A 16,535-nucleotide genomic window follows, 5' to 3' on the forward strand; every position below is an offset into this window, starting at 1 on the left:
GTGGAAAAGTAACCCAAAATACAAAAAAACCCCCATATACATTACAACTCAGGTATGAACACAAAAAAAAGGTACTGTAGAAACATCAGCCCCTAATTGCACACATACATTTATTAGATCAGAACTGAAATACATAGCTCTGCTTTGAAAAGTGATGATCCTGAGGTCTTGCACATTGTTAAAATGATTTACACATCAAGTGTGCCAAAATTCGGGGGGAAGGGGGACACGACAACAAACCCCAAAACAAAACTCCACCCTTTTTCTTTTTCAATTATATATATAAGCTACATTTAAACCAATTTTTTAATGAACTTCTATGCAAATTGTGTTTCTTGGAAATTTCTGCAAGTGTATCATCTTCCACAGGACTATGCAGATCCATAGATCCATGTGATCTAACTTTCACTTAGCATTCAATTTCTTTTTAAACTGTGTTGGTCTTATATATTGCCAAATTGAATGCAAAAAAAATCCATAAAAGAATAAAAACTGAAGCATGTCAAGAGACAATTGTGAACATGGGACAAATTCTTTAGAAAAGAAAAATTCTGTTTTGCGCATTCTCCCCACGTTTCCTGACTGTAATGCAATTAATTTGAAGCAAATCATTACAAAGCTAAACCTGCACATCTGAAATACTGCCAGCAATCTTACCAATTAAAGGATATAATTGCGACACCAGGCATGCACCAGTCTGATAGCAGGAAATAAAGGTACTGAAGTAATGCTTGGCTTGATGAGAAGGCAACCTCTGTTGATACCACAGGGATCGAGCAAAGTTTAAGCACAATTGTTGATGAACCATCATTACTGTTTGCATAGAGCTCTTGGACAAGAGGGCTCTGTCAACTTTCAAGTCGTCTTCTGATGGCTCTTCAGTTTCCATTTTCTCTTCTAGGCTTGGCTGAGCTGTGATATCTTCAAAGTCCTGCAAATTACATAATAATCAAAGGTAAATTATAATTTCTTCCTTTAATGCCTTCTCTCCATCTCCATTTTTGCACTTTTTGGCATTGCAATGACATGCTAATGGTTTGCCACTGGTACCCAATAGATACAAGATGTGCCTCACAGCCCAGATGTGAGCATGAAACAGAACACTTCAGAGCATAACCACAGCAGGCAAGAGTGCAGTACAGTGATCCTTGACCAGCTGCCAACTAAAACTCTTGCAGAAAAAGCATCAGCAGCTATGTCAACTGATAAAACACCCAAATGCTGTGTGGTGGTTTGAAGACCTAAACTGCTACATCCCAGCTGCTTTATTTAATCAAAGAGATTAACCTTCTCCCCAGGTAATAGAACCTCATATGACCTTACTTGCTAAAGTAATGGAATTCCAGAATTTTACAACAAATAACTAATTATGTTGTCACTCAAATAACTTGGGATTGTTCATTTGAACCACAGCATGCTTCAAGTCCAGAAGTTAAATTTGAAACACTTTCTTAACCCAAAAGGTAAAGTAAGCTAAAAGCACATTACTTACTATCTATCAAAATCTGCCCCACATTTTGCTTTTGGATAAAGGAAAAACAGTTTGATTCCTCATATTATTTATAGCATGTATTTTCAGGAGCTACTTCAGATGTAATTATTGTATTTCTTTACAGAGTTAGAGTTATTACCTTTTCATGAAAAGGAAATCTCTTTCTAAATTCTTCTTCTTCCTCCTCTTCCTCACTCTGTCCTTTCCCATGACTTTTACTTCTGTATCTGTACAGACTGTGTTCCATTGCCTCCTGCTCTTGGGCACGGCGTTCCTGTTCATCCCACTCATTTACAATTGCCTATGGAAACACAAAGCAGTATGCTTTTATACTAGTTAGTGTTCAAAATAACTTCATATTTCATCAAAGGGCAGCATCTATTTTGCTTGGCTCTTCTCTACAGTCTACAACAGTATAAATCAAAGCCATCTAAGGTTTGAGAACTGCCCTCTCAACACACTAATAAAGGAAAATGCAAAGACAGTAGTATGCCACAGAGTGCTTGGCCAAGTTCTGGGCTTTCTTCTCAAGCATTTTATGAAGAAAGCCTCTACAAAGTTTGCTTTGTCAGCCTGTCTTCACAGGAGGGCGTTCCAGCCCTCTGATGGTATCTGTGGGCCCTCCTCCAGACCTGCTTTAAGAGATCCTTGAACAGGTGACAAGTTAGTTCAGTACAAGAATCCTAGATACCAGCATCCAAATGTTACCTGACATAGATGTCTGAAAAGCTGCAGAGACTTCTGGTCCATCTCTCCTCTGGAGAGTATGTGGCATCGAAGATGCAACAAAGCATTCACTAGGAGCTGTTCCAGAGTTGGGCAAGGCTGCTCAGCTCCCTCAGATTCCCCTTCAGAGTGCTTCATAGAAAACTTTTTAAGTCCATGGAGGACCTCAACTGAATTCACTGAGCATAAAATTTCTGCCCGAGCAAAGTAGGTGGGGAAGGCACGGCCAACAGAAGGAAATGTCAACAGAGAATTGAGGAGGTTGGTAAGATCAGCTGGACACATGAAACTCTGGAGCATTGCATAAACTTCAGAAGCCACTAATCGCATGCCATGTTGCAGCTGTAGGATGGCAGCTTGCAGTGGAATGATGGCATCAGGGAATACAGCATACTCCTCTGCCAGGTGTTTTCTAAAGTGATGGTGGGATTGTTGCCACGATGCTTCTTCATTTAACAGGTTTTGTACTGCCTGGAGTGATTTAGGTCTTTCTCCACGGAGAAACTGCAGAAGGCGGGTCAGAAGATCTTGGACTGAAGAAACTTGTGCTATGCTGTTGATGTACTGGTGAGCCTCCTGGTATAAGCAGTCATACAGAGGAGCTGGAGGCCTGAAGGCCTTTTTTCTAGAAAGACTGCTTATTTGCTCCTTCAACTTTTGCATTCTTTCATGCAACAGTCTGTTAAGAAATAAAAATTATTAGTTTAGACATAGCAACATGTTTCATATAAACTTGTTTAAATATAATTAACATAACAATTAAACACATAATAAGATTCATCAGAAATGTTCTGTTAGTTTGTGTGAATCATAAAATAAGGAAAAAACAAGGGACACCCTTATAGCATGCACATGTACATTTCTTCCCCCCACTTCAATAAACTTCAGTCACTTCTTTGCTTGCTACCTGACAGCTTTGTAAGCATTTAGAAAAATAACATCACTGCAAGAAAATTGATAAAACTCAGCCATTCAGAACCTGCTTTCAATGACTATCATTCTCTTTAAGCAATAGTGTAGAACTACCAGATCCTCCATGTATAATACTGAAATCAAAAACTTCCATTAATAGTAGAAAATCATAATAGACAGTTTTTAACTCCATGTACAAGGAGAACACCTTGAAACTTGCACAAAGGAAAAAGGTCTGTTCACTTAAAATTTCCTTCTCAAGTTCCTCAGATAAAAGCCCAAAACCCAAAACACCACCACCACAAAAACCAACCCCAACAAAGTAACAATGGCTACAAATTCTGAATGCCAACAGCATACTTCACGTGGCAAGAAATTTAATTCATCCACAGCACTGCAGGCAAAGGCTAGTGCTAAAATACACATATGGAGATTTATCTCCTGTAAAATCAGTTGAACTCTGCAAAATAGCAGTGGGATGCAGAAAGGCCTCAAGGAGCTACAATGACAGACACACAATCCATCTCATTTCAACTAATTGATAACATCGCATTTTAAAGAAGGTACTGCAATTTGGATGTATGGCTTTATTTTGCTTCTCGGCATGGCTTCAACTTTATCAATATATGAAGGCCACGTCCTTGAATTGTTCTATTTACAGCAGTACAAAGAGGGTACAGACAATTGCTTAATCACAGCAAGTAAACAGCATGGCTCCAGCATTTTTCTTTCCCACCTCAGTATGAAAATTGATACTTTAAAATCAGCAATTCTGTTTCTACAGAAAGACAGAAAATCGTAAAACTCAAGAGAAAATCTTCAGAGCCTGAATATACAAAGATGACATGTCGAATCCAAAAGAGGTAAGTTCAGTGCCTGGATGTTACCTGATATGTGGATGAACATAGTTGCTTACTGCTTCATCCTCAATACTTTTTCCCGTATGCAGCTGGGAGGAAAAATTGTATGTTTTCCATTCACATTCCAGCTGATATAACTAAAAAGGAAAGAATAAACCATTCACAGAGGTTCTGATTTTGGTAATCACAAAGGTACATCACCTTCTTAGACATTAAAAGAAGTTCTGTGTGTGGCTCAGCTTCGCGAACGAAGATTTGGGAAGGGCTGTCCCCACGTGGGTGTGCCCTTCCAGCCTGCGCAGTGGATTTTAGGTGAGGCTCAGCGTGCGCAGAACTGGCCCCACCATTTAAGTCCTGAGGTTCATCTGCCACGGCCGAGCGAGCTTGGACAGTGCCAGTGAAGTCCTCAGGACTAGAACCTATAGCACCCGGCATTTCCCAGGAGGTCTCCCATCCAAGTATTAATCCGGGGCTGACCCTGCTTAGCTTCCGAGATCTGACGGGATCGGATGTCAGGGAGGCATTTAAATGCCGTTAAACAAGTTCTAACTGTATAGTTTAAAAATCATGACCAAATATTTGCCCCAAAACACCCAAGCCAAACTCCTCTGCAGTGATTTTACACATTACAAAGGTAAAAGCCAATTCACTTCCATATTCACCTCTTCTTTTGCATACTTGAGCTTGTATTCTCTTTTAACAGCTGGATCAAACCTGGTCTGCGGAAGCCACACCTGGATCTGCACCAAACCAATAATCACCCAGAGACTTCCTCGCCAAGCTGTCTCTGGTAACTCTTCAAGCCCTTCCCCATAGAACTGATGCAAGCAAGTTAGCAGAAGGAACAGGAATTCTTTAGGAAGTAACTTCTGATCAGAGATGCTTCCAAGTATCTTGAGAAGGTACTCATAGGCAACAGGATCCTTCAGGCAGAGCTTTTCACAGCACTCCATAAATTCTTCTTGAAGATCCACTGGAACCAGATCTACCAGAGCAGAGAGTTGTCTGCCTATCATGATTCCTTGTAGTCTAGCATCTGTGTGTCTGGAGGAAAAGGAATGGGAGAAATTTACACATGGTAAGCAAGCTTCTATAACATGCTCAATTTTAATAACCTGTGTGGAAGAGAGGTCTTAATACCTAAAATCTGCTGTTGAAGAGACAGCCAGATTGGTCCACAGTGCAGTGTTGACTTTGTGAAGCTGCTTTGCTCTATCCATCCATTCTCCCAGAGTTACATGGGATGACGACAGAACAGGCAGCCCACTCACATCCCACTGGCTTGTCTTGCTGCTGCTAGTTAGAATTTCAAAGAAGCACTTTGAGAATACGGCTCTGGTCAATATGCCTGGGCCCTAAATTAAGAGATTAAGAGTTAGATTGTTCAGATGCAACTTGCACTTACTAAGCTAGAACTTAAAATACTGCTTTAGAAAACTCTTGAATTATTCAATGAGAGTATTCAGTCTAGAGTTTGATTAGGTCAAAGAGACAAACCTTCATGGAACGGTTCATGTGAGATGTAGGAAAGTTCTTTTCCTCTGTTGCAGGCAGTGGCCTCCATGTCAACCAGTAGTCTGGGTCCATGGTGAAAGTACTGTTCCAAAAGGATGCAAACACAGCACTAACTAGCTGAGATGACAGAACAGACATTTCTTCAAGGGATACCTGAGGAGAAAGAAAAATCTGAAGGTGAGAATAATGTATGGGAGCAAAAGTGAATTAAGCACACACACACAAAGTACGATACTGTTTTTCAGTACAGATAGTACAAGATATTCCTCTAGATCCTTTTCAAATTCACATAGTATTTGTTTGCATCTCTTCTCAAGGAAAGAGTACGCTTCCTGAAGAGACACTGTCTCCTGTCTGTGAAACATGCAGCATGTTTTCAAGCAAGCTGGTAGAATACAGCCTCTAGTCTTTGACTGAGCAACTTTTTGTCACAATACACAAGGGTGCAGTAGTATGAAAGAGATAAAGCTATTTGAAACTCTGCTCCAAAGCATTTAAAGTGAACTTGTGGTTTACTGTGCTTTATGGGAACACAATCACTGTATCATAAATGTTAGACACAGTTATTAGATGCTCTACAGAAAATGCATCAAAACTTTATTAGTCTATTCAATTTGCAACCCAGAGCAAAAAAAACCTGAGATGCACAGGAACAGAGGTAAGTATTTTTCAGCATAAAGTTACTTTGAATACAGATACCACCAAGCTGGCACCTGCCACTCAAACAATTTCCTGTTTTCCATTAGGTCACAGATGGATGAATGGAACAATGCTACCAAACTGGATCATACAGAACTGTTATTCACGACTTTGTTGTATTTTATTTATGTTTTAATGCTGTGTTTTAATTACATTTTCTAAAGGCTCACAGCTAATAGCCTTCCTTACTAAAAGAAGGAAGTTTTTCTCAGGCACAGGTAGAAAAACTGCATGTCAAGAATCTTAGAGATGTACATATTTTGAACAATCTGCTGAAAACTTCTGCAAGGTTAATTAAACTCAAACTTGTCCTTACCTCATTAAGGTGTAACAAGTGCCACAGTCCAGAGAGCTGATGAGAAGCAGCTGGTGTCATCTTCAGACAAAAAGCTATAAACTGAGCTACATCTGAACGCGCACTTAGCTCTGGGCTGCAGTTCTCCCTGTAGCAGGTAAAAAAATACAACCTCAGTAATGCTTAAGCATGGCACACAAAATAAATTATTCTGATAGTAAAACAAATTGACAATGGCAGGCGAAGTCACTGAAAGGTTAAAACAACAGCATTTCAAACACTGGAGAAGAACAAGCACTCAAATAACACCTAAAACTCTTGAATTTTTCAAAGATGACAAAATTTAAACACAAGAAAAAGAGTAAGAAGTGGAAACTCCTGTAGCTACAAGCTACATGTTCAGCAAAATATACAAACTCTTTTCTAGATTTATAGTTTTTGTGAAAGATCAGAGCTTTGCTGACTTCAAGAGTGAACCAGTGATTCTAAGAGTCTGGTCGCACTGAAAATGACTTTCACTGAAATCCATAAAAAACCCCAGCTCTCTTAAGGAATGGTAAGCCAGACAAAAAAAATAAATACTTGGCCCCTTAAAACAACATTAACACTTTTTAAATTAATATTGTTAATTTAAACTATGATTCTATGTGTGCAGAGTTTACACAAAAGGAAGCCTGCAAGCCAGTGTACTTTCTTCATCTTCAGGTGTATTTCAGTTTTTCTGCAGTAGCCCCCAACAACATAGTGAAAAACATCTTCATGTTGACTCCAAATATGAAGAGTTTTCTATTTCATTAAAAGGCAAATATGTATTTCCAAAAGAAAAATGCTATGTGCCATTTACTACATAAAAGGTTTGTTTTCCTTTATCTGTAATCAATTCTACCCACTAATAAAGCAATTTCTGGAGTCTCATGTGTTTACTTTCAGGGCCTGGGACATAAGCATTCCTGTATTTGTCTCAGTAAAGTAAGCTAGAATAGAAAAAAAATACTTTCTCAATATAACACTAAACCGTTTCTCTGCTGCTTCTTTTTATATTTGCCCAAGGTCAATTCTGCATGCAGACAAAGAGTGCACATGCATTTGTATACACAATTACACATATTTGTGTACTACACAGATATACATGCACATACAGACAGCTATATAAATATATATATATATATCTATTACATATATGTACACACAGAGATTTACATGCAGATGTAAAGCACCAAAGTTACAAGTTCTAGCCAGGGATCCTGAATCTCATGAAAGGAATATAGGACTTTCTCCAGCCTTCTTCTTACCTTCTTGCACAAGTCTTGGCCACATAATCTGCTGTCAGTTTGTACTGCCAGAGGACACCTAAGTATTCCATTGCAGGCCACAGCTGAACCTGACTGCAGAGCTGGTTTAGCAAGGCAGGATCTAACTGGCTGGAGATGGTGTCTTCAGGAAACCTTTCTTCTGAACGACTATCTCTAACTCCTTTTGCTCTCAGGTGTGAATGCACAGCTTGCAAAAAAATCTGTAGCTGACCTGTTTGACAGAATGTAAGAAGTACGTAAATGCACATACTGTATTTCTTGCCAGTGAACATTTAACATATACAGAAAGAAAGGAGACGACAGAAATCATCCTGTTGGGCTCTTCCAAAGTGGTACCTACCCAGATTAACATCTTCTAAATGATTGGCTCTTATTATCAGGCCATCAGCTTGCAGCAATGCTTTCTTCATGCTCATTCCTGTGGCAGCAATTTTCAGACAGCACATTTTTTCCTGCCATCTACTTTCTCCAAAGGACAATCTTAGCTCCAAGATGTTAAGTGGTTTGCTGAGGACTTTTAACTGAGAGAAACATTCCATGCCCAGTTTATCCTGGAAACGTGGAAAGGACAATTTGTTTCAGCAGCACTAACAAAACAGTATTTGTGACTACAGTCAAAACTCAGAATTCAAATTCACATGCACACAACTGAAGTCCAAGTATATATAAACCAGCCTGCAACAACAACTAAACGATCTTTTGGTAACCCTATTCATTACAGCAGGAAGACAGAAATTGAAACAGTTGGCCACAATTCCTCCTTGTCAAGTTGTTGAGTTTTTTTCCTTCACTAAGAAACCACATAGATTATGCAGACAAACAATACCTCAACATGGCAACTTAACTAAACCAGAGGCAATAAAATACACAAAATAATAAAAAACACAAGCAGCTACTGTCACTTATAAGAAACTGCAATTTACATCTGCAATTTAAACACATTTGCTTAGAAAAATCTCAAGTTTTTAGTAAGCACTTAATGTTCTTCAGAGTCCCACAAAGTAACTACCTTAAAGGGAAGTGGTCTTCTTAGAGACTTCTGTAATATCTTCATATTAGCAGAAATACCAGCAGGGTTGACCAAACAGCTCTGAATCTGCTTTGAAACAGATTGAATTTCCCTGGAAATCCTTGCAGACAAAAAAAAAGGAGGAATGGGGAGAGAAAAAAGCCCACACAGTTAACTGAAGGTTGAGAAATAAGACAAAAGGATGCAGAAGAAAGGCAAGCCCTTCTCTTATCTTTCATTAAAGGGAGAGAAATTCTAAATGATCATTTGAGCAAGCAGAAGCCCAATGTTAGGAACCCTGAATTTTAAAAATGAACAGCTATTTAATATGCTGTACTTGCATCACTAATGGGCCACAACTTGGACACTAATGGCAAACACTGCTAATTGGCTATAATACTAAAGAAAAGAGTAATTTATACAACGATTTAACAGAAACAAACCAAGAGCCACTAAACAAAGCCACTCACTTGTTCTGGTCTGATCCAATAAGCATCTGAGGAATTCTGTCAATTAGGTATTTCATAACCCAGTGCCAGTGCAGAGATAGAAGTGACAACCCTGGTGAATCCACTGTCACAGTGTCAGAGACTGCCCAGAATCGGTCACGCCACAGTAAGCAGTATAAAATCTAACAAGCCAAAAAGGTTACAGGTTTACCCCCGCTGCACGTTACAGAAGACTTGGTACTTCAAGCAAGAGAAAGAGCAAAACCACCATCACTTGCAGTAACTTCAGACTCCCACAATGTTTTGTATTTAGTGTTACACAACCAGTACTCAACTATAGGTTCTCTGAAAATGGCACACAGCTCTACTGGCAGATGGAACTGCAAGCCCAACCCAAGCAATCCATGCACCAAGTCTACAGTGTCAAGATTTCAGCAAAATTATATTCACAGTCTGAAAAGGGAGAAGGAGAAGTGAACCACTCCCTTCCATGAACTGCACGGCACCTGTCCAGGTTCAGATATTCTTAGCACAGATAGATGTGGATACTTCCTTTACCATCAGTGGAGAAAAACAGGCACTTGTACAACACAATTCATGCCATCCTAAGCAGGCATTAGAAAGCTTGATGATCAAATTCCACAACTACCTACATCCCAGGTGTGTACTTCGGTAAGATAACTCCCACTCCAACTATCTGCAGGCTGCAAACCTATGTTTCACACAGAAGAAATGAGAAGACAGGCACTGAAACAAACACAGCAATTTTCCTGCTGTCAGGCATATTCTGAATACCAACAGAACCACTGTGCTTTATTTCATGGTCCCTGAAACCCAAAATAGTGTTCTGCACAAAATCTCATTTTGCTTAACTTCCCTATACTACGCAAAGTCTACTCACATCATGCATGTCATCGTCACTTAAGGCCACCTGAGTAGACTTCAACCAGTGAAGTGTGAATGCATCCCAAAGTTCAAAGAAAGCAACAAGGTTGACCACAACTGCATGAGGAAGACAGTTGTAACTTCCTGGATCTGAGGTTTGGGGAAGAAAGAAAGGCAAAGACTGAACATTCCAGCCACATCACATGACATATAAGAGTCAAATTCTGATCACTAGATCCTCTCCATGGCTGAGAAAGAACCCCCACCCACCGGAAAAGTTCCAAGACTGAAGCAATAATAGTAGTTCTTGACTATCTGCACAATTCTCTATTACTCTATTGCATTTTACATATAAATATACATATATGTATATATAAAAAATCCATAATGAGGGAATCATTGATCAATTGCTTCTATGCAGCACACTAACTTCATCACTAAATTCCTATCCTTTGCTTTAGAAGTAAAACTTCCTACTTAAATAAAACAAAAACACATCTGAAGAACTTGGGTCTTCTTACTAGCTAAAGACAAAACACTATTCTAATTTCTCTACAGCATTATCCTGAAGTTTAGACAATTAAGAGAGAAATTATATTCAGTCATTACCCAGTAGTGGCAGGACATAAATAAGGTATATCTAATTTAAGAATAATGTGTTAGATACCTTATCAGTCTCATCTGACTGGTTCATATTCACTCATTTCTTTCTTCACACACTCAGGACACACCAAGTTTAAAGCACACATTTTGTAATACTGCAAATTAGCTATATTTCAGATTGAGTAAAAAACTGAAAGGAATAGTGAAATACAACCCACTTTTGCGGAAATCTACAGACATTCTTAAGACACTGCTTCTTGGCTTCTTGCTGGCAATCAAATTCTTCTCAGTGTGACTTCTTCTTCCCCGGTCAAGAAATAACACTGCCCTGAAGTAAAAACAAAGTTGTTAAAATCCAGTACTGTTTTAAAGCCTGAGCCTTATGGGAATGGTGAACTACAAGGTGACATATTACATTCACTGTATCATGGAAAAGGAACAAAGTGCAGCATAACTAATTGCTTGAATATGGTTTTTGTGAAAGAAAGCTTCATAAAGCAGATTTCTGACTTCTCCAGAAACAAAACAGTAGTGAGTTACTAACAGATGCAACACCATAGCCTGTAGGCTGCAACGTCAAAATCTGTATATTTTTCACTCTTATTAGGAAAAGCATTCCAAATCCAAAAGCAGGGCAACAATTCAAATGTTGTCAAAGATTTCACACAGCTGTTTTTGCCTCTTTAATGCTTTATCCTACAGTTCTGGTTTGTCCTTGAAGTACTGCAGCCTATATGGAATGCTGGGAGCTCTGCTTTCCATATTAAATGATCAGTTTTAGTATGCATCTACAGAAAGCAGAAGCAAAGAATTTAAACACCTGTACAAAAACTCTGCCTAGTATTTTAGATCACATCTATCAAAACCTAAAAACATATTTGGCAGACACCACAAGTGTTCACTCAGCACTAATTACAGTCATTGGGCAGTCTTTACATGTTGGGTTTTTTTTGTAACCCACCGATTTGCTGCAGACTTCAAAAGAATTAGAAGCTGGTCTGCATGTTCCGTTTCTGTATCGAAGTTCACTGAATTTCTAACGATCTCCAAAAACTGCATATTCCATCTTGGGTCCAGTGGCATCACATGTTCATCTGGAAAGGCAGACAAGACAGGACAGGACAGCAGTGGAAACGTTACTCAGTATAAGACTTTTCTTGATCACCCTTGCCTACATAAGAACAACAGGGAAAGAAAGAAGGAAGCCTAAGAGGAAGGCAGTGTCTTAAACTCTCACTCCAGATCTCCAAACAGAAAAACATTAAGTTGACTGCAGGTTCTGTAAAACAGAATAGTGACAGTAAATCAAACAGCAGTCAGGCTACCCAAACAGGAAACTCAGGTCCAGCTCACAGCCCTGGTGAGAGACCACTGACCTTCTGTAAAAGGTCCAGTGTCACTCTATGGAGCTTTCACGCACCTAACAAACTTAGAAGGGAAACCACACGCCTGAACTGCCCACAGAACACCAATGGAAATTTTAGGCCACAACATGGGTTTCAGGTGGGCTAACACAATAAATCCTGGGGAAAAACAGGGCACCTAAACTATCAAGTCAGAAAGGCAGAGGATATATGCAGCACTCTTCAAAATATTGCTTAACTCTGAGCTGTAGGAATATATCTAGGTCACAGATACACAGCCAGGACTCATGGTCATAGCACTCATATCTAACTTGAATGGTATGAATTCATTTAATTGCCATATTTGCAGTTCTATACAGTAAGAATGTCTGTTTTAAGTTATTTTATGACAACAGCAACATATATTTAGAAATTAGCCTTTGCTTTGCTACATATATTGTCTAAAAGCAGGGTTGCAGTGTGTTCAGAGAACAAATAATGGAAGCACCAATGTCTTGCATCAATTTTTTTTCAGAAGTACCTGTCATAGTTGGCTGTAGCAACTTGATCATGTTACTGACTCCAGAGGAGAGAGGACTGGCATAGAAACAACCAAGGGCTACAGCCCCTGCTTCCAGCTGAATCCGCGCTGTATCTGTAGGTGAAGAGGAGAGAATATAGGCACAAAAGAGCATTTAATACAATTGGAGAAAAATAACTTCATCTGAGCCAGCACAAGCAGTCTGAATCAAATCTGTGCATGCACTCTGGATATGCTGGATGATAGTATTCTGTATTAGCTTCAAGCTTAAAAGCAGTCAGAATGTCACAGCTGAAGACATAAATCCAGTGAAGAGTTCTAGTTAAACTGGTGATAATTCACACATGTCATTAAAAATATGGCATGTCAAAATTCATGAGGTTATGCCTTCAAATCTTCCTTTCAGTACATCTAGTCTTGTGGGTTTTCTTCTTTTCCATTAAAAACAGCATGCTTTTAATTAAAGTAATTTCCTAGGTATTTTCTAGTTTATAGACCTACTTGCCTGAAAAGATGGCAAAGTAAAGGAGAAACAATCCCATTACCATAGGGGCAACATAGGCTGAGATTTCACACCATACAAGTGAAATGTGTGAATTACTAGGACTAACTACTGTCTAAATTCTCCATAAGTTTAAAGTGATTAATAATATAATTAAGCAGTGAATATCTCATCTCAGCTACTGTCCTGAATGCTCAGTGAACACTGCTTCAGGAAATCTCAATTCTGCAGTTTCCTGGCTTTCTAACTATTTGTGTTTTAACACGAAGTACATGGAAGGCATTTTACTGCTTTTACTATCACTAATAAAAAAATAGTGGAAAAAAAAGCATATTTGCTTATACAGACCAAAAGGGATCCAAAAATAACTAATTCAGAAGTGGCACAAGTTACATGCACACTTGAATAATAAAAGGCAGCATTTAGCCCTAGGTGTCCTGTTGTCCTTAATATGCACAACCTGTTTCTGTCCCTCAATGGCTTCAATTTAGTATAGATAGTTGAGAGTTGTCACGTCATATAATTTGAATGGTCTGAATGTTTTCATACAAGACTTAACAATTTGTGAAAATATAACAAATCAGCCCTTAAGCAAAACAGAAAGTTAAATAATTACATACCAAGAACCTGTGGCAGATTTTTGGCTAAGGCATTAAGCCATTTAACTCTTAGTTTCCAGTCTTGATTGGTCGCCTTTCCTATGAACAATTTGACTGAAGCCTGGAGAACTTCCATTTCATCCATCCAGTTTGTATCTACCTCAACAGGACTGAATTTGAGACTCTCAGGATTAGTGGACTGCATAATTTTTTGAAGATCTTGCAGAGTCAGTGGTAGTGTCCTGAAACACAAAGAAGTCAAGTAATCAAGGGAATCTAGAAAAGAAAATATTTTGCAAGTCAATCTGCTCAGCAAGCAACCATCTCCAGGCAAGAGGATCACAATGCAATAATATTTCCTCCTTTACTCAGCTTTAAAAGCAGTTTCCAACTTCAAATCGGTTGGGGGTGTCTACTGTTAAGAACTCACTATTGCCAAAAATTCACTATCCAAAGTGAAAATGCACAGCGTATCACTGAGAAATTCTAATCAATTTGAATGATATGCAAGGTTAAGTTAAAAAAAAAGGACAGATAAGAAAGGAAGTGGCATTGATTAAAAAGCAAACAAAAAGGCAAACACCACAGCATGTTGCTAAGGTATGACAACTTCCACATTGTATTCTAGCACTAACTTCTACAGCTTGTTCTTTCACTGGAAGCAAACCAGAGCACCTGTCCAGAGTAGGTTACTAAGCAAAGAAGGCAGAAAGGAAGTTTTTGCACCAGTGTTGTGAAAATAAATTATATTGCACAAAAAATCATTGAAAAAAATTATTGCATATGCCCCCTGCACATGAGCCCCTTCTTTCAGACAGCTCTGTCTGAGGAAGGAAATTTGTTTTTTCACCTGAAGCTACTGCACCTAAAATAACTGATGACGTGAAAACATTAAATACTGAGGATCATTAGTGTATTTAAAACCAATTAAGTACTTTCAAAGCTCAGAAGGAAACTGAAAGAAGAGATTTGTACTTCTTATTACCTATTCAATTCAGAGCTTGCATTCACATTTTCTGCTAACTGCTTACTCCTAAGAGCTCTCAAAAATGGGTCAAATGTACTTATTGAAGAATCAAGTATTTTGAATATATTTTGAGTGTTTTGAAGACTGAAGAATAAAACAGCGAACAATTAAACTTCTATTTACAGTGGTTGCATGGAAAGGTAACAGGAACACAGTTACAGAGCACAATGATCACAGTCTACCTGTGCAATTTGACAAAGACAGAATTTTGCAGGGAACAATGACATGCCAAGAGTAGTTCCCATATACGGTTTCTTATTTATTAGGCAAAAAAAGCGTCTCCTGCCTACCTGCAGTTTCTAAGGTTTAGTCTATGCAGACAATACATTAGGACCTGTGCATCACTCCGGACTGTTGAAAGAAGTGAGTCTTCAGCTGCAAACAGACCTGTAGGTAGGGAGTCTGGCCACAATCCCACTGCTAGCAAGGACTTGCCCCAAGTTTCATGGGAAGCCAGAGAGGAGGCATGTTTTGTAAGTAATTCTAACACAAGCTGCAACAAACAACCAAAAAGGCAGTTTAGAGTCATATTCAAACATGTAACACATATTCATGTGCAATAGCTCAGGAAACTCTTTAATTACATGTATTTATTGTGAAATCCAAATATTCTAGAAACACTATATAAACTGCATAATAAAAGTACCAAAACATTCCTACCAGAAGTGAAATAACAGACTGTACAGTTTAAAATAGGAAGGGAATATGTCCTCAGATGACAGCATGCAATGTTTCAGGCTACAGACTCATCAGTATTAATATCCTAAAGTCTCAGCTGAATTTTTTAAAAACCACAAGCCTCAGAGTCCAACTGGGATATTCTTCAGCTCCCTTATGCTGCAAAAGTGAGCCACTGTCTACAAAACGTATGACAAATCACGTTTATTCCCTGAGGATTATCTCAAAAAGCACATCACAAACAGAGTATGTAACTCTGACTCATCTGACCTCTGTCTCCAGTACCATGTCACAAGGCTGAGGAAACAGGTCATGAAAGGACAGGTGACAGCCAAAAGTCACTGTACTTTTACCATTCAATACTAAAAAAACTCCAGTTTCTGGAGCTTCAACCAATCTGTAAGAGTAAGTTACATGGAGAGCTGTATTGCTTACACTGGAGCCAAAAGAGGCTCAGTACCTGAAAAATACAAAAAAATGTTCCAATGTCCCTTAACCACTTCTCTTCGTCACTTGACAGATAATTGAGAAGATGTTTAAAATTGTTAGTTCATCTCTCCAAAAGCACCCTTGCTCAGGCAATTAGGAAACAGAGGAACCCAAACTAGACTCATGAAATTATATTTTTCACTTATCTAGATGATACAAGAAAAGCTTGTAAATACAGGACTTGTACCTGTTGGTTAATCTGCAGTTGCTGTGAGCGGCCATAAACCTCCCAACAGGCTCTGTAAAAAGCCTTTGCTAATCCAAGGCCTCTTTGTATTTGCTGCACAATTAATACAGCAGCCTGAAGCAAAGATGACAAAGATGACACAGAACCTGAAAGATACACAGCATTTAGGGTGATTTGAATGTTTAGCAACTACGAGCCCTTTAACCCTCTGAGGGCAAACACCACTTTAGATGCCGAGGATGATTAAAAAAAATGAATTCCACTGTGTCCTGAAAATTGAATACATTCTTCCCAAAGTTATAAGAAAATTTGACAAGACTAAATAACAGACGACGAACTCAAAATAAGACATCAAGCAGCTGAGATAAATGAAACTCATCTTGCTCCAAAGAACAACTTGAATGGGACTTT

General features: G+C 38.7%; 1 protein-coding gene across 1 annotated transcript in view; it reads right to left on the reverse strand.

Annotated features, from left to right (window-relative positions):
• MDN1 (midasin AAA ATPase 1) overlaps positions 1 to 16,535 on the reverse strand; it is a 93,058-nt gene that overhangs the window by 33,202 nt on the left and 43,321 nt on the right. Inside the window, exons 47-65 of the mRNA XM_071548754.1 lie at positions 16,125 to 16,270; positions 15,061 to 15,263; positions 13,765 to 13,985; positions 12,643 to 12,756; positions 11,720 to 11,852; positions 10,977 to 11,086; positions 10,172 to 10,305; positions 9,292 to 9,452; positions 8,822 to 8,942; positions 8,153 to 8,363; positions 7,792 to 8,023; positions 6,521 to 6,647; positions 5,488 to 5,658; positions 5,131 to 5,345; positions 4,653 to 5,034; positions 4,018 to 4,127; positions 2,201 to 2,897; positions 1,632 to 1,793; positions 658 to 931 (exon numbers count right to left, since the gene is read on the reverse strand). Of these exons, the coding sequence (XP_071404855.1) occupies positions 658 to 931; positions 1,632 to 1,793; positions 2,201 to 2,897; positions 4,018 to 4,127; positions 4,653 to 5,034; positions 5,131 to 5,345; positions 5,488 to 5,658; positions 6,521 to 6,647; positions 7,792 to 8,023; positions 8,153 to 8,363; positions 8,822 to 8,942; positions 9,292 to 9,452; positions 10,172 to 10,305; positions 10,977 to 11,086; positions 11,720 to 11,852; positions 12,643 to 12,756; positions 13,765 to 13,985; positions 15,061 to 15,263; positions 16,125 to 16,270 (3,924 nt within the window). The remainder of the gene's footprint in view (positions 1 to 657; positions 932 to 1,631; positions 1,794 to 2,200; positions 2,898 to 4,017; positions 4,128 to 4,652; positions 5,035 to 5,130; positions 5,346 to 5,487; positions 5,659 to 6,520; positions 6,648 to 7,791; positions 8,024 to 8,152; positions 8,364 to 8,821; positions 8,943 to 9,291; positions 9,453 to 10,171; positions 10,306 to 10,976; positions 11,087 to 11,719; positions 11,853 to 12,642; positions 12,757 to 13,764; positions 13,986 to 15,060; positions 15,264 to 16,124; positions 16,271 to 16,535) is intronic.

This window comes from Pithys albifrons, chromosome 2, assembly GCF_047495875.1.
Source record: "Pithys albifrons albifrons isolate INPA30051 chromosome 2, PitAlb_v1, whole genome shotgun sequence".
NCBI lineage: Eukaryota > Metazoa > Chordata > Aves > Passeriformes > Thamnophilidae > Pithys > Pithys albifrons.